The sequence below is a fragment of the Naegleria lovaniensis genome (genome assembly GCF_003324165.1).
Source record: "Naegleria lovaniensis strain ATCC 30569 chromosome Unknown tig027, whole genome shotgun sequence".
Classification (NCBI taxonomy): domain Eukaryota; phylum Heterolobosea; class Eutetramitea; order Acrasida; family Naegleriidae; genus Naegleria; species Naegleria lovaniensis.
Genome location: NW_025407849.1, coordinates 391,680 through 415,540, shown reverse-complemented (window position 1 = coordinate 415,540; position 23,861 = coordinate 391,680). Strand labels below are relative to the sequence as shown.

The following is a 23,861-nucleotide window of genomic DNA, read 5'->3' as shown; positions in this document are numbered from 1 at the left end:
ATGTGTGTGGAATTAGACTAGTTGACCTTTTGTCTTCTTTTTATCCCATACTGCGAGTAATTGCTGATTAAACTCTTCGTCATCATTCACAAACTTGACCACTTGAAGTGAGCTAGGAGTGTTTTGACCGACATCTCTTTCGTAGGCATATTTCAAAACTGCGTCAATCGTAATTTCAGCAGCTCTTCTCTTCGGAAAATTAGAGCTGTTGAGCATGTGCATGGAGACAATTTTTGCTTCCAATTCATCAGCCTTGGCAAGTGCAGCAAATATTGTGCGTTCGAGTTGCAAATCTTCATTCTTTTTTCCTCCACTCCATGTTGGAGGCACTACATGAATGACATTTTTACATGTTAATGATGCATCTACTCCTCCTGTTGATGTTGCAATCACTTGCTCGGGTTTCAGAGATCCTTGATTTTTCTGTAAATTTGCAGCACATTCTGCATTATAATTACGGCCAGCAACAGTAGCTACTCGTTCTGCAACTCCATGACTATTTGAAAGTGTGTCATCGTTTGGAATTATGATTGCATCCACTTGTTGCTTTTCGATAGCTCCTCTCGTGACTTGCAGTTCCATAATTCTTCTCCTAAAAACGACAGCAGTTTTTCTAAGTACATCTTCCTTCATTGTGGTTTGTGTAAATTGATTAGAAGCAATGAAATAGAGAATAAATACTGCAAGAACAGAAAGACCCACGGTTTTGGCCATACCTCTAGTTGGATTTTCCTCTTTTTGCTTTCGTACAGCACGTAATTCTGGTGGTATACCTCCTGGCCTTGCATGGAAAGGCACATAATTCTTGGAGACCTTTCCAGAAAATGTTGGTTTTTGAAGATCGGGATCATTGTCAGAATAATCGGTGAGAGTAAATTTAGAGTCTTGTTCTTTTCTCGTCCATAACGAATAATGAAAATTTCTAGAAACAATATGAAATCCCGATGATGATTTTGAAACATGTTTTTGAATCATATGATTAGGTTCATTTAATGCTCCTTTAATGTGATTCATTGTTGTGCCATTATTATGATTGATTCTATGAAACAAGGCTAGTTGTTGTTTTATACTGTTTACAAAGAATACATTTCCATGAACGAGTGGTTGTCGGTGTTGCACTTCGTTCATGACTCTTCCGGAGAGTGATGATGAAAATTTCAGTAATGAGCCCCTATGTTGTTGTGAAAGCATTTTTTAATTTGTCGAATGTTCGGAATTTATTAAAGCAAATTTCCACCTGCTATTTCCAACTAGTGGTTGTTTTTATATGATTAATGTTGATAGAGTCCGTTCCTTGGTATGTACGTATTTAATATTTAAATATAATAAATTATACTCAATCAATTTTAATATTTAAAAAAAATACTCATGTCTCAACAATTGCATCAATAACCATACTTTTTCATCAGAATAATTAGAATAATATGAATTCAATTCGGAATAGTCCTTCAAAATTATTTTTCAATCTAAATTTCGGAATGTAAATTTATGGCATTACAGGCAATACTTTCATATCTCAGCCTCCATGCCAACAATGATGTCATTGAAGAAGGTCAATGATAATAACAGTTGCTCTTACCATACTACCATCAAAAATAGATATGAAAACAAAGCCGAACTCATTTCAAAATTCATCAATCTCATTCTTTAGAATCATTAGAAAAGTTAGTTCCCGATATGGAGGAATATACAAGCATTTGTTGTGGAAACGGATGTCAAAATTGTGTTTGGGAGGAATATTTAGAACTGACCCGAGAAATTGATCAAAAAAGACAAGAATTAAGGAACAAACAAATAGCTGGTGATACGATGAGTTCATCATCATCATGATATATGTCATGCTTGATATCCATTCATTGTGCAGAAACATTCAGTTTCATTCATGGCTTGTTTCACTTTCCAATCCTCGAGACTGAAGAACATTAGAGCATCAAACACTTCTGGAAAGGTGTAAAAAAAATGAGCAAAAAGAAAAAGTCAGCGGATGAGGACTTGACCGATGAACAAATAAAACAAATTTTAGAACGGATTATTCAAGATACGGACAGCAGCATCATCAGATACATCAACACAGAGTCTCAATCGGGATCCACAAAATCAAAAAGAAAAACTACAACGTACCGAGTATGTCCCATGTGTGATCGTGCTGTTGGTAATTTCGGTACCAACTTTAAGAATCATTTTCGAAAATGTTGTCCACTTATTTATGATGAGCTTAGCAAGTATCAACCATTGTATTTCGGTACTTGGAATCAACTCATAGAGAACGGATTGATCAAGGGAAAGGTCATTGAAGACGATGAAGAGTTGGAACTTGAATTGAGAAGAACATCCAATTATCACGAGCTTTGCCAAGAAGAAGGTATTGCTCCGGTGGTAGGAACCAAACGAGAGTCGAGTGCTGATGATGACAGTGATGAAGAGGTGGCTCCTCACGAAGACGAAGATGATTTGAAGAAATTCATGAAGAGTCTTGCAAAAGAACAGAAAAAGTCGAGTAGATCCCGTAAGAAGAAGAAGGATACTACTGCATCTAGCAGCACTGCAGCTGCCGGTAGTACAAGTCCAACTTCCTCGAGCAGTGCCATATTTAGTACACCTGCAACTCCTCGCTTTGGAAGCAGTAGCAGCAGCAATTTACTTTCACCATTTACACCAGGCTTTATTTCTCAACCCTTCTCACCAATGATTGGAATGTTTTCTCCGATTGGTGGAGCACCAACAATGGCTTCATATCAACAGGAAACTTCGTGGCTTTTAAATCCAAATCATTATGTGAATCAAGCCGTTGAAGATGTGAAACAAAATATTGCCAATTCATCAACGTCAAATTTGGATTTGGGAAGTGAAGATTTCTCAATGTTGAGTGCCACATCCAAGATGAATGCTCCTGCTGCACAACAAAATGGACTTACCATTTCCGAGACATGGGATGAAACTGTTTATAAGCAAGCTCTGGAACGATATTTGAGAAATAATGCATATATTCAAGAAATTTTCTTTGGGAAAATTGAACAAGATGGAGAATATGATAATTGTGCACACATGCAAAAATTAACCAAAGCTCTGGAGAAAATGATTGAACATAATGACAATGAGTTGGAGCGTGACGAGAAAATTATTGATACCTTCATTTCCACTCAACAAGAATTTTATTCTACCATTAACTCCATCACTAAGGACACTGACGAGAATGAGTTGAGAGAAAAGAAGCGTATTCTGTCTCAAATTCTATCAAAACAACACTATCACTCACAAGCAGCTAAGAAACCTAAACAAGATGCTAAAAAAGAATTGATTGAGCTGTAAGTCACGCTATGATGAAACCTCGTGCAGCTCATGCTTTCTCGTTTTCAAATAAAAAAAAATGAGAAAAATTTATGTAGGTGGAACGCCAATCGATCAATTTTCAATCAATCCAAAATTAATTGAACTATGATGAATCAAATTATTGATATAAATTTCATGACGGAAAAGAGTACGGGATTAACTACGAAACATCAATGCGGACACACTTTTAATGATGGAAATTTTCATCTTGTTGAAGTCATACAAGATCATGATTCCGTTCGGAAGATCTCATGTGGAAGATCTCATGTTGTGTTTGAAAGTGAGTTTCATTTTGCCAACGATCCACATCTCATCATCATGAAAAACCTTTCTCTTATATGCGCTATATTATGATTGTTATGATTATTGAATTTGATGAACTTTTTAGCAATGGATGGACAAGTATTTGCTTTTGGTCGGAATGAGTAAGTGTTTGTGTGAACGAATTCGATTGAAACCAACGATCGTTCAGTTACGATCAATGTGCTGTTGGACAAAAAGACGACATCAAAACACCAAAACCATGTTTATTTAAAGCAGATGATGATTGTTCCGAGAAAAACGGCTCAACAAACCTACAAGTGTATCAGCCCTACATGTTCAGTACTGGATGGTTTCATTCTGCATTCATCTCAGCTGATCAGAAGAATGTATACTTTTCAGGATATTGCTCATACAGCACAATATCTAACTCGAATATTGGTGTATTTCACAATGTTTCTTCAGCAATTACAAAATTGGGTCCAAATCAAAAATTCACACATTTAGGAAGTGGCGATCATGTATTTATGGTCGTGGTTGATAACAATGATATTTATTATATTTCGAGCAATATTTCTCATGTGGATGTTTTGAAAGCAACAGGACAAGCCCTGAGAGAAGTAAGGATGGAAAAAAGTGGCGTTGTTTACACAGTCGCGGATGGATCATTGTACATTAGAGAACATTCGTCGCGTGCCAAACCCAATTCTGAATTTCTTGGTCAAGAAATTGTGCACCTAAATTCGAGCTCTGTTGGAGGTGTAAGCTTTAAATCTGTGAATTTGAAACAAACCATTATTGATGGTAGCACCAGGTATCCCTTTGAATGCGATGTCTATCCATCTTTTTGTTCTCATTTTACGTATTATCCACAAACGAGAACTCTTACAGCGACTGGTTCAAATAATGATATGCAATAGGCGTTACAAGCAACGGATCTGTGAAGGATTCACCTGTGACATCTATCAACAATCTTCTCAAAGACAATCCTTCATGGAAATTATTAATTCTTGCCCCAGGTTGTGATTTTACCATGGTCATGTTGGGTCAGGATTGGCAACAAACCAAAGAAGTCCTTCGCTTTAAAGCATGTCTATTCAAATTAGTCAATCAGCAGCAAGTGGCAGACGTTTGTGTGCTGTCACAGCATTAATCGACTTTTGACGCGCCAAAAATATTTACAAAAATTTTAAAAAAAAATAACGATTTCTGGACCTTTTCATCATCATTTGAAATGTCTTCATCAATAGTATCAACGGTCAAATGCAAAGATCTGGGAAACCCCGAAGAAGGGAAAGATCCCATGACTATTGAGGATTTCTTTTCAGAAGTTATTGTCAAGTTGTTGGAAGAGAAACCAAAAAATCCTTACGGAATGATTGAACAATTTTGCAATTTAATCAAACACGGGTCATTTGTACCTCCAAAGGAACGATCGGCCTATGAACGTTTAACAAAATTGTATAAACCATGGATGGGAATTGACGATGACAATATTTTGGAAAAGGATACTCAACGGGCACGTAAATATTTAGAGCTAGTAAATCCCCAGTGAAGGCAAAGAAACCAATTTCCGATGAAGATGGAGGAGAGCAAGAAGAAGGTACTGAGGAAGAAGAAGCCGACGATCTGAAAATGTCAGACTTGTTGTATGAAGGAAAGCTTTTCCGAGATGCAGGTATTGGCCTTGGAGAGTTAGAACTTTTTCAAGTATTGGTTTCCATGAAATCTCTGGTGTCATCCAACAAGAAAATCAACTCAATTCGATTCTTTGGAAAAATTCTTGGAATTGAGAAGAATTACTACATTTTAGAAACCGAACAAACCAAGGAAGAAGCAGAAAATGAAACAGGAGAAGAAGCAAAGAAAATTGAAGGCATTCCGCATGAGGTTGAAGGAACCAACAAATATGTATACTATGTTTCGAATACAGTGGATGTGAAGCAGACATGTGGACACAATTGCCAGATGCCAAGCCAGAATTTATTATCAGGAGCAGAAAAATCAAGAAATTCTTTACAGGCAAGCTCGAAAGCGATGTTCTTTCTCATCCACCATTCAAGGGAAAAGAAATTGACTTGTTGAGAAGTCAAATTGCTCGAATTTCTCACTCTACCATCCTGGTTCCAAAGGAAGAATGAAATCGAGCGCAGAAGAGGATGAAAGCGAGCAGGAGGAGCTGAAATTACCTCCCAATTTCACGTTAGCCAAGGATGAGCTGCCTGCCATTGAAAAGGATGAAGAATTCGAAGAAAAGATCAAAAATTTGGACATTTCACAAGTCATCAACTGGTCCAATCTGTTACCAACTATTCTTTCCAAGCAAGGAAGATGTACACAGTACTGGACGGACGAGGAAAAAGAAAAGCCAGACTTTGAAGAGATGAAAAAAACGGTAGAACGAATTCCCAAACCTCTCTCAAGCATTTCTGAAGAAAATTGGACCGTGCGCACGTGTGGTATGCTTGTCGACAATGAAGTGGTGGCTTTGTCAAGCAGGATATGGCAAGGAGCTCATTGTGTGGGCTATAAGAGGTATGCGAAAGACATGGTATTTGCTAATATTTACATTGGATATGGAATCAAAACAGGCGGAGAAGTATTTACACCTCAATTCATTTTGCCTGTACAGGATGAATATCATCAAATTGTTCTCACCCAGCAAACCGATCCAAGCATTGAAGACATGAAACGATTTATACCTCAAAAGAAAGAAGCAAATGACCAGGAGAATGAAGACCAAGCAGATGAATAAATTATTTTTGTATTCATGTCACACAAGATCAATTTTCATACATTGCCTTACCAAATTAATTTGGCATTAATGCCAAATAACCATGTCATATAAATTGCTCTGGCTGTTGTTTGCAATCCTTTCCTTTAATTTTTCAAAAAAGGATCTCAAGTCTTTGGAATATCCTATTCGCTTGCGATAGATAACAGCATGCCAAGGGCCCATTACTATCGCCTGCTCATTTTCTGATTTTGGAACAACATGCACATTTCCATTGTCAACAACTGAGGAAAATCTTTGGTAACTAGCATCTTCCAACTTCTCAAATTCATGACCAATTTGCCCCAAAAATATAAATTCTCGTTCTGTTTCTAGACCGGTGCAAATGGATCCACAGCTTATCGACCGTACTGGACAATCCAGTTGAACTTCAAAAAACTCCTTGTCCAGTTTGCCTACGGAAGTTCCTCCCTGTTGAAAATTATTAAGGCCCTATATTATTTCATGAACCAGTTCAAGTTCATGTGTCGATATAATCAATAAATTGGTCCCTTTCATACTTACTCGAGTGAACACTCTTCCATTTTGTAACAACAGCACAACGTGTGCATAACCACAAGCAAGTTGAACCACTGGAATCGTTTTCTCAAAAGGTGTCTCAAAGTATAACATCTTGAAAAATTCCTTACCAAATCCATCGGCCATGGTACTTCCCTTGTTTGGTGTTTTCCAAATGTAACAATAAAATTTGTTGTCTTGCATCACAAACACATGAGCTTCTCTACAATATCCAGAAGCAAATTTGATTTGGCGTGATCCTTGCATTTGCAATTTGATATAAATCTCTTGATCATATTCTGTATTTACCAATATCACATAATCTTGTAAATTTCTCTTGCATACAATCATGGTTTGCGACAAGTGTCCACAATTTATGAATTTTGCAAGTCCCGAATTCATACATGTATGGAATCTTCGCAATCTCTGTTTGGCCACAGAAAACAAAAACAAGGCTCCATCCCACATCTCAAACAATACATGGGTCGAGTTACAACACACGACTTGCTTCATTTCTTTGGATCCCTTGTACAAAGATAAGTCTTCAAAGATTTCTTCAGTAGTTGTGGATGAATTCCTGACATGGCTGGACATGTTATTGAGATCGGAATCGTCATCACTCAATAATTCTTTAAAAGTCAATTTATAAACAAGAGGACCGTGCCGTATGAGATAGAACTCTCTAGATTCAGTTCCAACCACAAATATGAGTGTATAATAATTTGAATAAGCACCACATCCACCACTGATCATGTATGAAACATTTAATGTAGCTTTACAATTGTCATGGATCGGACTTGGTAACTCTGGTTTTACAAAATTTGAATGAGATAAAGAGATGGGAGTAAAGGCTTTTGGATTAGTGGGTGCGATGGATGCAATTTTCTCTGAGGATCCACAAAATAATACTTGTTCATCGTTCCGGAGGTGTTCGTGATCATAACTACCACCTTCTGAAAGCATTTTTTTTTAAATATTAAAATTCACAAATTCAAAATTGAACGAAAGGCATTTGGGAAATTGAGATTCATCTTGAGATGAGGTCTTGTTTCTTCTTTGTGCCTTTCAATTTATTAGGAAGGGTTCTCACAAGTAGGATTCAATATACAAACACAAATTATAAGAGAGAGATTGTGTTGGAAGCAGTGAAACAAGATGGATTAACACCTAGATATGCTTCAGAAGAATTGAAAAGTAATGTGGATTGGTTGTTGGAAATTAATTCAAATGAAGACAATAGCGTCAACAAGTACATTCAAGAAGAATTATTTGGAACTGTTGAAAAGGCCAAGCATGGAATTGCTTGAAATCCTGTTATCCTAAAGAAATGGTGATCGAATGTGCAATGATGAAATTATTTCACAATTTCGTAACGTTTCATCAAATCGAGGTGAATGCATCTGTTGATGATCATGGAACCATTCAACACACCACTGATTATTGCTTATTTAGTGATACTATTTCATAATTTTGAGACCATTATTTACACACATTCTCAAACCAACTCCTTTTAACAACTCAAAGTTGAGATTAACATGATACATGATTTTCCAATTGAGAAATTATCATGTATTGATTTTATAATAACATTTTTGAATGATTGGAAAACAATGAACGAATTTCCTCACCTCACATCCATTGACAATTCAAAATCTTTCCAAACGCGGCATGGAGAATTCGGCCATGTTGTCAAATCGCAAAATTTCAACCTCAATTCAAAACGATTCATTTCACTGTTGGGAATGGGTGCACAAGGAGCTGTATTGAGATGTTTGCATTGGAATCATGGAATGGTCGCTTGTAAAATCTCTTTTGAATCAACCACTGATCGTCAACGAATAGACGAACAATTAAAGTGTTAAAAGATTCTCGTGTGAAAGGATATGTGATGGGGTGCATTAAATGTGAGGCTTTGGAATGGAATAATGGCTTGTGTTACTCATATATGATCATGGAAATGGGAAAAGGACATTGAAGAGATTCAATCCATTCATGCTAAAAAGATTTTGAAATATATCCAAACAGAATCTCAATCCAAGTTTCTTGAGAAACAAGATTTGATTTGGATTTTGAAATGTTTCATTGATATTCTCAAAGCAGTAACTGTTTTGCATGATATGAATTTTTCACACAGAGATTTGAAACCAGAAAATGTAATTCTCGCACAAGATGGAAAGGCTAAATTAATAGATTTGGATGCTTCTCGAAATATTCAATATCGACACAGTGTGACCTTGAATGTTGGAACAATGTTATATATGGCACCTGAGGTTCATCTGGATCAAAACCAATTCAACAATGTCTCAAAAGAAAAAAACATCACAGTATCGAAATTTTGATTTGTTCTCTTTGGGGTGCATGTTCATGAGAATGTTAACCAATTGTTCATTGAGACTTGTTCTTTGGAGTTTAAATACATTTCATCAAGATTTATATGGAACTCAAGATGACACAGCTGATGACTGGAATTATTTTTCAGATTATGGATCTTATTTTCATGTGGTTGTTGCAACTTCACATGGAGAATCCAAATTACATCATGCACTTTACAAAGAATTGGACAAACACATTGATCCATCATGGAAAGTGAATGATATTCTTGGAAGATGTTTGATGACCATGATTCAGAAAGATATTGAAACTCGAAGAGATTGTGTGAAATATATTCCAATTTTGAAAATTGTGAAACAATCACTTGAAAAAGACCACAACCCAGATTTTTCAACTCTTGGTTTGAGTATATTGAAAGAATATCAACCATCATTTATTGAAAAGATGCTGGAGGAGAACAAAACATTGAAACAAGAAAATGCCAACTTGCTCCAACTTAAGGACAAGTACAGTAATAAGATCCAAAATCTCTTTTCAGCGTATGAATACGATAGGATTTCAATAAATATTCTCAATACGCTACTATTTCAGAATTGCTTCTTATACTAGAAATTATTTATTGAGACTCATCCATCTTGGCATCTTGAGTGGAAGTCTCTGTCTTGGGTGGTTCTTCCTTCTTTGGTTCCTCTTTCTTTGGTTCTTCCTTTGGCTTTGGTTTTGTCACGATAGGAGAACAAACCTTCTTCAAATCCTTCTTTCTGTTCTCGATGAAGGCTCCTGTCAAAACTGGGTCATCACTCTTGGCGAGCTTTGATTGTTGAGACAGTTGTTCATTGAGCCAATTTACAGTCTCGGTAACCTTGTCTGCCACTTTTTGCTTTTCTTCAGGAGTGATGTGGCTGTATTGCTCAGTGTTGGCATTCTCAAGGAACGTTTGATATTCCTTGATGGTATCTTGTAATTGTTGGACTGCTGTTGGTCGTTGTTCAAATTCTTTCAATCTGTTTTCAATTCTGTCACCAACCTTCTTCAATTCAACAAGTTTTTGTTGATAGACAGATTTGGTAGTATTTTCACCTTCTCCATATAACCAGCTTTCAGTTTCATCCAACAAGTTCATAAAGTTGTCCCTGTCTTGGTCATTCACAAATTCATACAAATCACCACCTTCATATAATCTGTCCTTAGTGGCATAACAAAAACTTTCGACACTGTTCTTGGCTTCAGCAGTGGTACGAACTTCAAAGTCACGATTTCTCATGGTTTGTTCAATGGATTGATACTTTTTAAGTGCCTCATGGGTAATACCTGGAACAGTGGATAGAACTTTCAAGTTGTGCTTGACAGTCTTCTTCTTTTTCACAAGTCTGGTCTTTGGCTTTTCTTCCTTCTTTTCTTCTGTTGGTTGTTGTTCTGCTGGCTTTGTTTCTTCGCTTGATGTATCCATCTTGTTTTGTTGTTGCTCTAATTCTTCCTTTGGAATTGGTTCCTCCTCTTCAACTTCAATCTCTTCTGAAGCAGATGCTTCTTGAACTTCAACCAATCCTAACAAGTTGTGTCTCATCTTGACCTTAATCTTGAGTGGTTCAGAACGTTGTGGAAGATCAGTAATTGTGAACTTGGCCATGATTGGGCTTGTTCCAGGAGTGAGGAGAGATTCATCTCCGTACACTGTGTAGAGATCGAATGGCTTACTCTTGTTGAATGTAAGCATCTTTGAGGATGGTGTACCTTCAAACTGTTTGAAAAGTGCGGATTGTTTCAAGACCGAAAGAACAGATTCATCACTGTCGTCAACCATCTTGTCTCCTTCATTCTCAGCTGGAATCCAACCCAAATTCACTGGATGATACACAGCATCGACCACATTAAATTCACGAGCGAGAGTGAACTTGGGACTGATCATGGCAGCTTGAATGGCAGCACCCTTAGCAACAGATTCTGTAGTATTCAAGGTTGATTGAATATCCTTTCCGAAAATTTTAGCCAAAGCTTCTCTGACGAATGGAATGTATGAAGCACCTCCCAACAATTCAACAGTGGCGAGCTTGTCGGATGTTAATTGAGCAGCTTGCATGGCCTTTGCAATTGGAGCTTCAAATCTAGCAAATACTGGTTGAATCAATTGTAAAAATTCATCCTTCTTCATTTGGAATGAGACATCCTTTTCATTCATGAGACATTCAATTCTCAAATTCGAGACAGGGTTAGCACTCAAGAATTTCTTTAACTTTTCACATTCTCTTGCCAATCGAATAGTAGCCTTTGGATTTGTAGTGACATCCATGTTGTACTTTTTCTTAATTTCTTCAACAAAGTAATCAAACAATGCCTTTTCAAAAGCATAGGCTCCCAAATGAGGATCGCTTGCACAAGAAACAACTCGCAATTGAGACTTTTTGAATTCAATAACATAGACAGAGGTATCATGGTGACCAACATCAACAAACGCAATATATTGTGGCTCATCTGTGAAATCCTTGTAAATACCATAGCTTAAAGCAGCGGCAGTGACATCGTGCATTACACGAATAACATTCAAACCAGCAATTTCGGCTGCTTTTACAATATCACGTCTTTGAATTTCGTTAAAGTAGCATGGAACGGTAACAACACAGTCAGATTCACGAATACCAAGTGATTTTTCAACATCATCCAAAAGTTTACCGAAAAGCATACCCAACAATTGAATAGGATCGAGAAGTTTTGATTCAGTGTCATTGTCGGAGAGTTTGTATCCTTCAATCTTAAACAAAATTTCATCATTAGGTCCTTTAATGATAGGAACAGAGGTATTGGCTTGCAAGACTTCTGGTGTAAGTTGACTGTACTTCAATCCAATGAATCGTTTAATGAGAGAAATGGTTCTTTGGTAATGACTAATCTGAGCAGTCATACCACTCTCACCAATCAATCGTTCATTCTCAGAGAATGAAACATAAACTGGAGTATATCTTCGGGAGTATTCATTGGTAACAATATCAATTCCTCCTCGTCCTGCAACACCAACCACACAATTTTGAGCGCCCAAATCAATTCCAAGAACTGGCATTATTAATACTAGCTGTACAAAGACCTAAAAGATGTTGTTGTTGTTGTTTTGTATTTAAAAACTCTCGGAATTCGATGATGACAAACAGCAGCTGAATCGGGTGAGTGTGTTAAGCTGAAGGTTGTTTTGAGAATTTTTTTTTCGATTTTTACCAAGTCCTGGCTTCGGGATTGGAATTTGTTTTTGTAACTATTTTAAATACCTTCCGATGCAAATTCCGAAGACGGTGGCCCGAGTCAGAAATATATTTTGGCAGAAGGATATTGTCAGGTTCACACGTGTTGAGGAAAAATTGATGAGGAACCAAAGATTTTTATTGCCAGTGTGTACGTATATTACAAGTCAGAGACGAGCAGATAGGAATTCAACTCTTTTGATTATTATTTGTGTTTAATGTAAAAGGTGTCAGAGAGGTCAAACTCCTTAAACACAGTATGCAAGGGTTGACCTGTGATGTAACGCAAATGGTCATGAGATGCTTCTGTTGTCATGTTGTCATCTTCTTGCTCACTTTGGAATTGATGGTTTTGAAATTCAGCATGTTGATACATGAGCATGTTAAAAACAGGAGTGTTACAGTTGGCATGAAGAGGAGAGGCTCTTAGAAATTCATTGTAAATGGACAACAAGCGAAAGATGGTTTCGCTTGAGCCACCGACAATTCCTGGATTGAGGAGAATGGAATCTAAAGAAGTTTCCTTATTAGAAAGAGTGGTGAATGGATCTGGAAGGGAAGTGTTGTAATAAAAGGTTCCTCTCACTGGATCAATGGTGATTCCACATTGAGCAAGTTTTTGTTGAGCCCATACTGAGGAACGAATAGTTGTGGGTTCGGAACCAATAAAAAGTTTGTCACTCATACAATGGGCTGAGTGAGGACAAGGGTCTTGTTGAGTTGGACCTGATGGTTTGTCGAAGGAGGCCATGTATTCGAATGGATCTCTATTGAATCGAATGTCAAAAAGATCAGTCATGAGAATTCTCTTTGGTACCAGATTGAGACCTGGAGTGGATCTTTGTTGAGCTCGCTTCAAGTATTGTTCATACACAAAGAATCTTTCGTCGTTGGTGGAACGATTTCCGAGTTGAACGAGTTCAAATTTCACATTGTAGGTGGTCAATTTGTCGAATCGACACTTCTCATAGAGTTTGGCATCATCATAGAAAATGACTGCTCTCAAATTGTGTTTGTGAACCGAGTCATACCACTCTTTCATGGGCTCAAAACACGAGTCGCCATAGTGTTCATCTCTTTCAGGATGACCCTTAGTAACAAAGTAGGTGGTAACAATCACATTATCAGTTCCACTCTTCTTTGAGAAGTGATAATTGTCGAGATACCATTTGACAAACTTTTGAACTCCATCTTGGAGCTTGGTCTTTGGTTCATAGTTCAATAACTTTTGACTGTGGGTTATATCTGCATAGGTCATGGTCATGTCTGTGGGTGGCTTTTTAGAAAGTGTGATAATGGCTTTCTTATCCAATGCTGTCTCAATGTATTTAATCAAGTCAACCACTCGTTCTGGTTTGTTGTTTCCCAAATTGAAAACATCATGAACAGCACGTCCTTCTTCTCTTCTCACACGTTCTCCATATTTCATTGAATTCACAATACCATGAACAATATCTTCAACATAGGTAAAATCTCTCATCAATTCCTTATTATTATCAGTCGTGTACAAGGTGATAGGTTGTCCCTTCACAATTTGATCGACCCATTTGAAAAGAGCCATATCAAGTCTTCCTGCTTCACCATAGACTGTGAAAAAACGAAGACCAATCACAGGTACATTGTACAAGTAATTATATGTTTCAGCAAAGAGTTCTTGAGCAATTTTAGATGCACTATAAACGTTAGAAGGCTTATTTACATTCATTCCTTCATGGAAAGGAGAAGGATCAAACTCTTGAATATTTCCATAAACAGAGCTAGAGGAGGCATAAATAAATACAGGAGGTTCGGCTTTTTGATACTTGACAGCCACTTCAAGTAATTCAATTTGGCACAAGATGTTATTTCGAATATAAGTTTGTGGATTCTCAATGGAATATCGAACACCAGCTTGAGCTGCCATGTGAAGGATATGAGTAAATTTAAAACGAGCAAAAATGGATTGTAACAAGGTAGAATTACAAACATCACCCTCAATAAGTTCAAAATGGATGAAATTTGAAGCATTGGGTTTGTCTTCTGATGACTCTCCAAAATTAGAAGACGACAATGCTTTGTGGGAAAGTTTCTCATTGAAGTTAGCAATGGCATCTTGTAACATTCTTCTTCTCATGTACTTTAAATCAGTCGAGTAATAGTCATTAAAGTTGTCGATACCTATAATGACACTACTATGGTCATGATGAGGTGAGTATTTACCATCATCCATGAGCTGGCTCCAATAGTTGAATTCTTCAGTTGCCAATTTCAATGCAAGATGATATCCAATGAAACCAGCTGATCCAGTAACGAGCATTTGGCGAGGATTCTCAACTTTTTGTTGTTGAAGGGAGGTGGTAGAGTTTTGTTGTTGTTGTTGTTCGGGAGTTGTTGTAACTTCATGAAGCTCAACAGCGGCATTACGGGCAATGCCTGAACAATTCTTCTTGTTATTGTTGTTTGGCAACATGGATTGAGAGGATTCAACACGCAAACGTTCCGATGCCAAAGCAAACAACAAGCAAAGGCTCACACATGCAACTAACAGAATGGTACTCTTTGAGTAGTAATATCTTCTCATCATTTTGAAAACGTTACTAGAAGGTTTTGGAAGACAGTTTTGAATGCAGTGAAATAAATTGCGGAGGTAAGGGGTTCAGCAGGTGGGGTATTGGTTAATAATAAATTTGAAGCAATTAACTGCTTGATTGCGCAAATGGGTCAATTGTGAATCAAACTAATTTTTTTTAAATTGTTCGAGAGCGAGAATCTTTGTGCTAGCTGCGACTTGAAGAAATTCAAGCACGGACTTTGAAATATAATTTGTGCTCGCGGAGTTTGATGGCAAATTCATGGAGATGAGGAGCTTCCACTCGAAAACTCGTGGGTGAAATTTGCAGGTGTGAATTCCGTGATGTACTGTAGAACATGCTTTACAGATATTGGAGCACGTTGCACTACAACTAGTTTGGTTGCCATTGAACTGACAAAAGTAAACGGGATGTAGGAGTAACAAGATGGCAAATGCTGTAAAACACATGAGCTTGAAGAAAGAATGAGCGATAACAGAAATTCCCAATTTAAAAAATACCTCAAAAGATCCAATTTAATTATCGGCACATTCGATTTTGTTGTTGTTGATATTTTGCACTGTTTTCATTATCTACTAGTTCATGGTTTTTAAAGAGTGGGTATGTGTCGGAAATAAACTTTGATTGTGTTTTATAAATTATGTGATGATGAAATTAATTGCTGAAAATATCGGGATTATGGATAACAACATCAATATCATCACAATAGTTTAAAATAAGAGATGAGAAACGAATTTCGGAATTTTTGCAAAACAAAGATGACAAAACCAAAGCACTGCAAGGGTTGAGAGGCGCTTTGAACTTTTTCGATCAAAGGCATACCGAAAAATTGAGAATTGTTCTTTATGGAGGATGTAGCTCAATACTCATCAAAACTATCTTTGCTCCCATTGAGCGACTTAAAATTGTATGTACCAGTTGTTCGTTATATTTTCGCTCGGAATCATCAAGATGATGAAATACTTGACTTCAGGAATTACAAACATGTAGGCATTTAAAACGATCAGTGAGACTTCAAACATCCTCAACAGAGATTATCACTTATGCATTAATAGGAACATCTACTGCGAGCATGGATGTTCATACACTTGTGAGGAAGAGAGGATTAAGTGGTTATATCAAACATGTAATAGAGAATGAAGGATTTTCTGCCTTATTTAGAGGAAATGGGTTGAATGTTTTGAGGGTTATTCCTACCAGGTAAGTCTTTCGGCTGTTGAGTATTGGTATTGATACATTCATTTTGTAATCACACAGCTTTATGAAATTTGCTTTCTTTGACATTTACAGACATTTGAGCTCATTTATCTTTAGTTGTACTCCCTTTTTATGTGCAATTCCACAGAGTGAAAAAGACTTTCTTCTCATCTTTTCCTCTGCACTCATGAGTGGCTTTAATCTTACCATGTTTGCGTATCCTTTAGACTTACTTAGAACACGACTCACTGTCGTTCCGTATTACAGCAAGTATCACTTCAAAGCCAATTGGTATCCTTATATGGGCACCTCCATTCGATGTCTAAGAGAGTTGATTCGAAATGAAGGTATATTTGCATTATGGAAAGGAATGGGAACGTCATTGGTTGGAGTAATTCCCTACGTTACTTGTTCATTAAGCTTTTACGAGTATTTGAAAAGCACCATTCACAAGAAATTTGAAGAAACCTACGGAACCATTGAGAAAGGAAGTACACTGGATTTGGGTTTAAAGCTTTGCTATGGAACCGTGAGTGCATTTATTGGAAAAACAATTTCGTACCCTGCAGATACCATTCGAAGACGAAGACAATTACTGGGATGTATGCCTTCCATGCATTCTGCAGCAGTCATACCTCATGGAGATATTGTTAATAGTAGTATTCCAACTCGGTCTCTTATAAAATTAGAGGCAGATGAGTATACAAGTGGTATAAGTCGATACGGTACTAATGGTATTAAGGTCAATGAAGCTGTTTCTAATAGCCACCTTGAACCATTGTTCACTCAAGACGGAAGACCCATGTACAGAAATACATTCCATGCATTCTCAAGAATTGTACGGGAAGAAGGTTTCAGAGCCTTATTTAATGGATGGAAGCTGAATATCTTCAAAGTAGTTCCTGGTATGGCATTACATTTTGTGATCTATGAGCAGTTCAAGAACATCTTTGGTTATGACAAGGCAGTTCTTACAGATGACCAGGACGTTGACGATGATGAAGATGATTTGTAAACTTGCCATCATGTTATGTCACAACATCCAACTGCCTGCAGTCACAACGATCACCTTGCATTTAGACTATTGGAAAATTGTTATTTTTTGGCTTTCCAATACCATTTTGAACCAAGTCACGATAAGACTGCCTCTCTCATTTTCTCTCGAAAATCTTTGGCGAGGCTTGCTACTGCTTCGAATAGCCCTAAATATTTTACACAATTGTCCTACAGTTGGTTGGAGAGTATTTCTTAAAAGAGCTCAGGCAAAAAATTAACTGCAGTGACATACTGCACAAGTAAGGATTCCATATTTGGGCAGAGTTCTGAAATGATCCATTTCTTCTCATGACAACAAGATACTTTTTGATCATTGCTTTCTTGAGACTGATTTAACATATGATTGGACGCACTTTGTCAGTTATTTTCAAGTGGAAACACAATACCACAGAAAAATACCATCACACTGTCACTAATCAAATGAGCAAACCTCTGGTCTTAATAGTGGCATTGTTTGCCCTGTTGTTGAGTGTTGTTTTATTTTCAACGACTCTTGTCAATTGCCAATATTCAGTGATCAATGGAAGACCCGTCATGCAAAATCCACAATATGGAGCATACCCTCCTCAGCAAATGCCTCCTCCCCAGCAAGGCATGTATCCTCCCCAAGGACAACCTGGTGCACAACCACAGCAACAACAACAACAACAACAAAGCACGCCCAAGTCTCGTGTATCCACTGCCATTAATAATATCAAAATGCAATTGAATATGATCACCTCGTTTGGTTCATTCTGTTGGGGAGATAGTGGCTTCAAAGATTGTAACTTGGTAGAATCTGCTGCTAGAACCATTTTGTCAAATATCATACAGTTGCAAAATGAAGAAACTGGAGGATTTGCTGGACAACCAGAAGATTGGAAAATTGTCAAGGAAACACTTGTACCACTCTCTCAGCAACTCATTACTGAATCTCAAAATAAGGACTGGAAAGCATATCAAACGACTGCTGCTAAAATTGATGCTGCTGTTGCAAGGTTCAGAGGAAATTATCAAGAAAATCAACAACAACAACAGCAACAAGGAGGTCAACCACAAGGACCATATCCACAACAAGGAGTTCCTCCTCCACAGCAACAACCACCTCAACAGATTCCTCCTCCACAGCAAGGAGTTCCTCCTCTTCAACAGCAACAACCAGCTCAAGGCGTGCGACCACAACCTTTGCCTATTACAAATACACCACAACCACAACCTTTGCCAGCCACTGCTGTAGCTCCACAGCCAACTCCTGCAGCGACACCTGCAGCCAATACTGGACAGCAACCTCAACAACAATTCCAGTCTGGAGGAAATCCAACCCCACAACAAGGTGCCTATGGTCAGCAGTATCCAACAACTTATCCTTATAATTATCCTCAACAAGGAGCTTATGGCCAATATCCTCAACAGGGTGGCTATAGACAACAATATCCTCAACAAGGAGCCTATGGTCAGCAATATCCTCAACAAGGTGATTACAGCTATCCACAACAGCAATATCCTGGTTATGGTCAGTATCCTTACTATTCTCAATACTATCCTCAACAAGGAGGTTATGGCCAATACCCTCAACAAGGAGGTTATGGTCAATATCCTCAACAGGGTGGCTATGGTCAGCAATATCCACAAACTGGAGCTTATGGTCAATATCCTGGTTATGGATACAACTATCCATCAAGTTATGGCTATCCTTCTGGTTATCCTCAAACGTATCCAGGCAGTTATGGTCAGCAACCACAATATTCACAAAGTACCACTTCAAGCTCATCAAACGAGTAAGCGAAGTGAATCATTTGTAGAGTATTATTAATTTTCTAGTGTTCTTACAATTTTGATTTATTATTTAAATAAAAGTTTGTTGTAAATCAACAGAAAGATGGTTGGTAAAACGGATTATTTATTCTTCGCCGCGTGTACGTGCGCATGTCTAATAGTTGAATAAATAAGATTTACATTACCTTTTCTATCCTGTAATTCAGCAAGAGTACAACACAAATAGATGCAACAAACATATGCATCAGTCTCATACAGGATGACACTATTAAGCGTGCGCTGATTAAACATCCCATGGTAACCATGAAGCATCCTTTGGACTGAAATCAGTTCAAAGAGCATCCCACTAAAGTGAGGCATCCTATTGCGATGCAATAAGGCATCCCATGATTAAAATCATAAGGCATCCCAATGTATTGAGGCATCCCAGCTCAAATGGCCAAGGCATCCTTTGGACTGAATTCAGTTCAAAGAGCATCCCACTAAAGTGAGGCATCCTATTGCAATGCAATAAGGCATCCCAAGTTGAGACATGAGGCATCCCACCCAAAGGTGAGGGAGTTGTGGAAAGCCACAACTATGTTTGTTTATTTCAGAGGTGGATTGGGAGGAGGGTGGGTACTTTTCAATTCTTTGAGAGAAAGTGATTCTATCACCTTTCTCGAAGTAATTGATAATAATTGTTCCATATCACAAGTAATGTAAATTTTTTGAAAGTGAAAATTCAAAAAATTAGTCAACCAACCACTTTTATTGATTACAACAAACCTCAGTAAAACTCCCTTTTACTACCGAATTTGTTGTAAATCAACAGAAAGATGGTTGGTAAAACGGATAGATACCGCTAAAAACCCATCTGGCGAGATACATTCTTGTCAGATGCGAATCCAGCTCTGAAATAGGCATCTATCGCATTGGAGGACCAATCACCTAGAGCTTGGATTGCTGTGTGAGAGAAACCAGCAAATGCTGCCTCTGACGCTCCTCCAATTCTTAAGGAATGACTAGAAAAAGAACCCGAAATCTTAAGGCTGGTTGCTACAAATCTAAGAATGTCCGAAATTTTAGCCGTGGATAAGGGAAGGTCATTACCAAACAAATACTTTTGAGGGTTACACACTTTCCATAACCTAAGCCAGACGACAGGACATCTCCTGGAGTTAGTTGCCTCAATTTCGATGACTCTTCCTTTCTTGCTTCGTTTAAAATCATTCTTCACTTTTTCCACAACAATTCTGATTCCGTTAATGTTGTTCTTGTTAATTTCTACCACATTGGAGGTTAAAATACTACCCAACTCAGATCCTCGTAACATGGACCTGATGCCGATGATCATAAGGGTCGTATAAAAAACATAAGTTCTCCTGTCGACAAAGTTACACCCTTCGAGAATCCACATATCAATGTACATAATACGCCACTCGTTCCGTTCAATCTCGTATGAAACTGGTGCCATGTTGATCATGCAATCAACTAGAGATGAAATATGTTCACCCACCACGTCAATCCATTTGAACTGATTACATCGCTTCTTAATAGCAAACATTGCCAGTTTACAATTTTTTCCGGACCTACATTTAAGAAAAAGACACACCAGAAAATTGTAAACATCCATCTCTGTGGGTGGTATTGCAATATTTCTCTCACCGCACCATTTAACAAATCGATTCCAATAACTGTCATACGTAGTGTTTGTGGACTCACGACCCGCACCGGCCTTTTCAATTAGTCCACCAACTGATGTTAGTTGGTCATCCGAAAGTCGATTAGGGTCGCCTCTAATAGCCAAGAGCTTTTCTTTTGCGGTTCGCATTTCCCTGACCGAGAGGGTCTGAAATCTGTTCCAGACATTGGTACTGACCGAACCTTGCCTTCCAGCAGTAGAGGCCACCAGGGTTTTGCCTTCCATACTGGGTGAACGAGTATCATTTGAGATTGGCAAAGCTTGCAATGCTCTAGCACCTTCTGGATAATGCTGAACGGCACGCAACACCAATTTAGCTCTTCCTTGGGCCAATAGCAACTGAATGCATCTGCGGGCTGTTCTCTCTTGGTCCTCTTCCACACCATGTATTGAGGAACCTTGAAGTTGTAATTGCTGGCGAAACGGTCGAACTGAACTTTCACCTGCAATTGATGTTGAACTCTTTCGAATGCCTCTGGGGTTACTTCCCAATCTCCGAAATCCATCTCTTCTGTGGTTTTCAACCTGCTCAATTGATCGGCGATCGAATTTTGGGGCGACGGTAACCATTCCACAGCAACTAATTGAATGTCGTATTGGAATACTATTCTCCAAATACCTTCCACAATCCTTTGAATTAAGGAATTTTTGGAACGACCTTTTCGCAAAGAAAACACTATCACTTGAGAGTCTGAAAAAATTCTCAAACACTTTCCCTGAATAAGGGGAGCGATTTTTTCCATGGCAATAAAAATGGCTTTTGCTTCCAAAACATTGATATGCATATGATCCATGCCATAAGTAGACCAAGAGCCGTGTAAGGTAAAATTCAATAATGGCATTGTAGCACCAAAGCCGGATAAAGAGGCGTCCGAAAAAAGTTCGTGGATCAATGACGGAAACAAAAATAATCGACCGTTCCAATGGTGAATGTTGCAAAGAATCCATTGTAATGCGTTCGATAACTGGTGGTCTTTCACACGGTGTAGCGTATCCCATCCATCCTCCACCATCTTGAAAATTCTTGAATAAATGGGATTGAGAGCAATTAAGGCTGGTTGAAAACAGTGTACATATGACATAACAGAGCCAGCCAACTTGGCAAGGTCTCGGGCGGAAAAGGCCTCCTCTCTGTGCATTTTTGATAGGAGGTTTTTGCATCGAGCAACTATTTTCTCCACACCCTCTTCGGGAATAGAGAGAGTCATGCAATTCAGATCTACCAATGCTCCTAATAATAAAAAGACTAAGGAAGGTTTGAAACAACCTTTTGAAGGTTCTCTTACAAATCCATAAAAATCCAGCCTTAAGCTTAATCGAACAAGCTTGTTGTAGGAATCTAAGTAAGAGATACATAACACAGCCATAAAATCGTCCAAATAATTGGACAATGTATAGCCTTCTATTGTTAACAATCGAACACCTTCGTCTACTATCTGAGTGAAAAAGAATGGGCTTCCATTCCATCCAAATGTCAATACTGTGAAGCAAAGAAGATGACCCATAAATTCGATCACAATCTTGTCTCGATCTTCTTCTCGCACCTTCACTTGGTGATATCCTGATAATAAATCGAACGTAGCACAAAACTTTTTCCCACCACTGCGAATGTGATCCAAACACTTGCTCAGAGTTTTGTACTTGAACTTTGGGATCTCCAAACAATACTTGTTTAGGGGACGAAGATCCACAATTAATCTGAATTTCTTCTTTCCTTTCTTCGGTACCAATCGATACTTGGCCACCACCTTCGGAGTTCCTTGGAAGAATTCCAATGCACCAATAGATAACATCATACATATCTCTTCCGTTAGAAATTCTCTTTCTTCCTTCGACCAAAGGGATATATCTACTCTTCCATAGTAAGGGATGAAATACTTGCTGACCATAATTGGAACCCCATCTTTCAAAAAACCCACAATCTCTTTTTTGGCACCCATCATTTCCCATTGTCTCCACTTGTTGGAAATCGAATGAATAGCCTTCTTCCTGAAGGCAATTTCTTCCATATGAGTATCTTGGAAAAAACTGAAGGATTTCGTAGAGAGAACTGTGAGGGCCTCGTTGTTTATTGGCTTTCTCATCATCCCTCATCTTTTTGCGACACGTTTCTTTAGTATGACCTGGTTTCTTACAATATAGACATACTATATTGCTAACATCTTTCTCTGGAGTAGGGATTTTCAATTGTTGTTTCAACACTTTTGCATCTTTGTCGCTCTTACCCACTGCTTTCAGCGCCCAAGAGAACAGGTCCGCTTTTTCTCTCAACAACGGGTTGAGTGTAGAGGAACTAATTATCTCTGCCGCTTGCTGGTGCTTCTGTCTCGCAAGGAGAACAAATGCACGATTCTCGACTGAGTCAATAGCCCGTTGCAACTCTTCATCTTCGTCCTTATTCTTGAGCTGTTTCTTCAACAGAATCTTGTAAATAGCTCCAAGAGAACTAAACTCCTCCACTTCTTCCTTCCTGACTGAGTTACGGTCAAAAACAGTAGACACCCGTTCGTTGGCAAGAGATTCGGCCATACAATCTATTTGAAATAGATTCAAATCAATACTCTTCCCACTCTTGAGTAGCTCGAGAACCCTATTTCGTTGACCATTAGCTAGGGCCGCTGGTAGCTGGTCATCACAGACATCCCTTTGTGAAAACGCGCCTTGTTGAGTCAAATCAACCATGATTTGGTTGATGTCTCGTTCGGCCGATGACTTTGCTTTCTTAACCTCATCACGCATAAAGTCTAACTCTTCTTCTAATTCTCTAATCCTTTTTGACAACACTTCACTTGAGACCTCTTCTTCCTCTACTTCCTCTTCTACCTCTTCCTCTTCTGTCCGTTCCGGAACTACTCTCAAATCCTTGATTCTTCTGAGTAATTCTTTCTTACTTGTAATTTCGTTGGACTGGTCAGAGGGGTAGCAAGATATTAAATCATTAACAACATCATTCTTCTTCCCTGCTGGGAAAGCCTTCTTGAGTTTGCTATAGATACTTTTCAATTCTTTGAGAGAAAGTGATTCTATCACCTTTCTCGAAGTAATTGATAATAATTGTTCCATATCACAAGTAATGTAAATTTTTTGAAAGTGAAAATTCAAAAAATTAGTCAACCAACCACTTTTATTGATTACAACAAACCTCAGTAAAACTC

The 23,861-nt window shown here is 38.1% G+C and overlaps 12 protein-coding genes across 12 annotated transcripts; 7 read left to right on the top strand and 5 right to left on the bottom strand.

Annotated features, from left to right (window-relative positions):
* Positions 1-12: 12 nt before the first annotated feature.
* C9374_006454 (uncharacterized protein) lies at positions 13-1,191 on the bottom strand (the record flags this gene model as incomplete). Its single annotated transcript, XM_044696316.1, has 1 exon — positions 13-1,191. The coding sequence occupies one exon, from the start codon at positions 1,189-1,191 to the stop codon at positions 13-15; it is 1,179 nt and encodes a 392-aa protein (XP_044547145.1).
* Positions 1,192-1,959: 768 nt separating this feature from the next.
* Positions 1,960-3,309, top strand: C9374_006453 (uncharacterized protein; the record flags this gene model as incomplete). The annotated part of the gene is made up of 1 exon (XM_044696315.1): positions 1,960-3,309. One exon carries the CDS (start codon positions 1,960-1,962, stop codon positions 3,307-3,309), a length of 1,350 nt encoding a protein of 449 aa, XP_044547144.1.
* A 58-nt stretch (positions 3,310-3,367) lies between these two features.
* Positions 3,368-4,511, top strand: C9374_006452 (uncharacterized protein; the record flags this gene model as incomplete). The annotated part of the gene is made up of 4 exons (XM_044696314.1): positions 3,368-3,382; positions 3,478-3,610; positions 3,719-3,755; positions 3,803-4,511. The coding sequence occupies 4 exons, from the start codon at positions 3,368-3,370 to the stop codon at positions 4,509-4,511; spliced, it is 894 nt and encodes a 297-aa protein (XP_044547143.1).
* A 314-nt stretch (positions 4,512-4,825) lies between these two features.
* C9374_006451 (uncharacterized protein) lies at positions 4,826-5,676 on the top strand (the record flags this gene model as incomplete). The annotated part of the gene is made up of 2 exons (XM_044696313.1): positions 4,826-5,114; positions 5,174-5,676. The coding sequence occupies 2 exons, from the start codon at positions 4,826-4,828 to the stop codon at positions 5,674-5,676; spliced, it is 792 nt and encodes a 263-aa protein (XP_044547142.1).
* A 52-nt stretch (positions 5,677-5,728) lies between these two features.
* C9374_006450 (uncharacterized protein) lies at positions 5,729-6,346 on the top strand (the record flags this gene model as incomplete). Its single annotated transcript, XM_044696312.1, has 1 exon — positions 5,729-6,346. The coding sequence occupies one exon, from the start codon at positions 5,729-5,731 to the stop codon at positions 6,344-6,346; it is 618 nt and encodes a 205-aa protein (XP_044547141.1).
* A 66-nt stretch (positions 6,347-6,412) lies between these two features.
* On the bottom strand, positions 6,413-7,846 carry C9374_006449 (uncharacterized protein; the record flags this gene model as incomplete). Its single annotated transcript, XM_044696310.1, has 2 exons — positions 6,413-6,817; positions 6,890-7,846. The coding sequence occupies 2 exons, from the start codon at positions 7,844-7,846 to the stop codon at positions 6,413-6,415; spliced, it is 1,362 nt and encodes a 453-aa protein (XP_044547140.1).
* A 1,335-nt stretch (positions 7,847-9,181) lies between these two features.
* Positions 9,182-9,823, top strand: C9374_006448 (uncharacterized protein; the record flags this gene model as incomplete). The annotated part of the gene is made up of 1 exon (XM_044696309.1): positions 9,182-9,823. The coding sequence occupies one exon, from the start codon at positions 9,182-9,184 to the stop codon at positions 9,821-9,823; it is 642 nt and encodes a 213-aa protein (XP_044547139.1).
* A 7-nt stretch (positions 9,824-9,830) lies between these two features.
* On the bottom strand, positions 9,831-12,269 carry C9374_006447 (uncharacterized protein; the record flags this gene model as incomplete). The annotated part of the gene is made up of 1 exon (XM_044696308.1): positions 9,831-12,269. One exon carries the CDS (start codon positions 12,267-12,269, stop codon positions 9,831-9,833), a length of 2,439 nt encoding a protein of 812 aa, XP_044547138.1.
* Positions 12,270-12,649: 380 nt separating this feature from the next.
* Positions 12,650-15,007, bottom strand: C9374_006446 (uncharacterized protein; the record flags this gene model as incomplete). The annotated part of the gene is made up of 1 exon (XM_044696307.1): positions 12,650-15,007. One exon carries the CDS (start codon positions 15,005-15,007, stop codon positions 12,650-12,652), a length of 2,358 nt encoding a protein of 785 aa, XP_044547137.1.
* A 589-nt stretch (positions 15,008-15,596) lies between these two features.
* On the top strand, positions 15,597-17,226 carry C9374_006445 (uncharacterized protein; the record flags this gene model as incomplete). The annotated part of the gene is made up of 4 exons (XM_044696306.1): positions 15,597-15,614; positions 15,724-15,921; positions 15,988-16,214; positions 16,272-17,226. 4 exons carry the CDS (start codon positions 15,597-15,599, stop codon positions 17,224-17,226), a joined length of 1,398 nt encoding a protein of 465 aa, XP_044547136.1.
* Positions 17,227-17,606: 380 nt separating this feature from the next.
* On the top strand, positions 17,607-19,028 carry C9374_006444 (uncharacterized protein; the record flags this gene model as incomplete). Its single annotated transcript, XM_044696305.1, has 1 exon — positions 17,607-19,028. One exon carries the CDS (start codon positions 17,607-17,609, stop codon positions 19,026-19,028), a length of 1,422 nt encoding a protein of 473 aa, XP_044547135.1.
* Positions 19,029-19,866: 838 nt separating this feature from the next.
* C9374_006443 (uncharacterized protein) lies at positions 19,867-23,769 on the bottom strand (the record flags this gene model as incomplete). The annotated part of the gene is made up of 1 exon (XM_044696304.1): positions 19,867-23,769. The coding sequence occupies one exon, from the start codon at positions 23,767-23,769 to the stop codon at positions 19,867-19,869; it is 3,903 nt and encodes a 1,300-aa protein (XP_044547134.1).
* Positions 23,770-23,861: the final 92 nt, after the last annotated feature.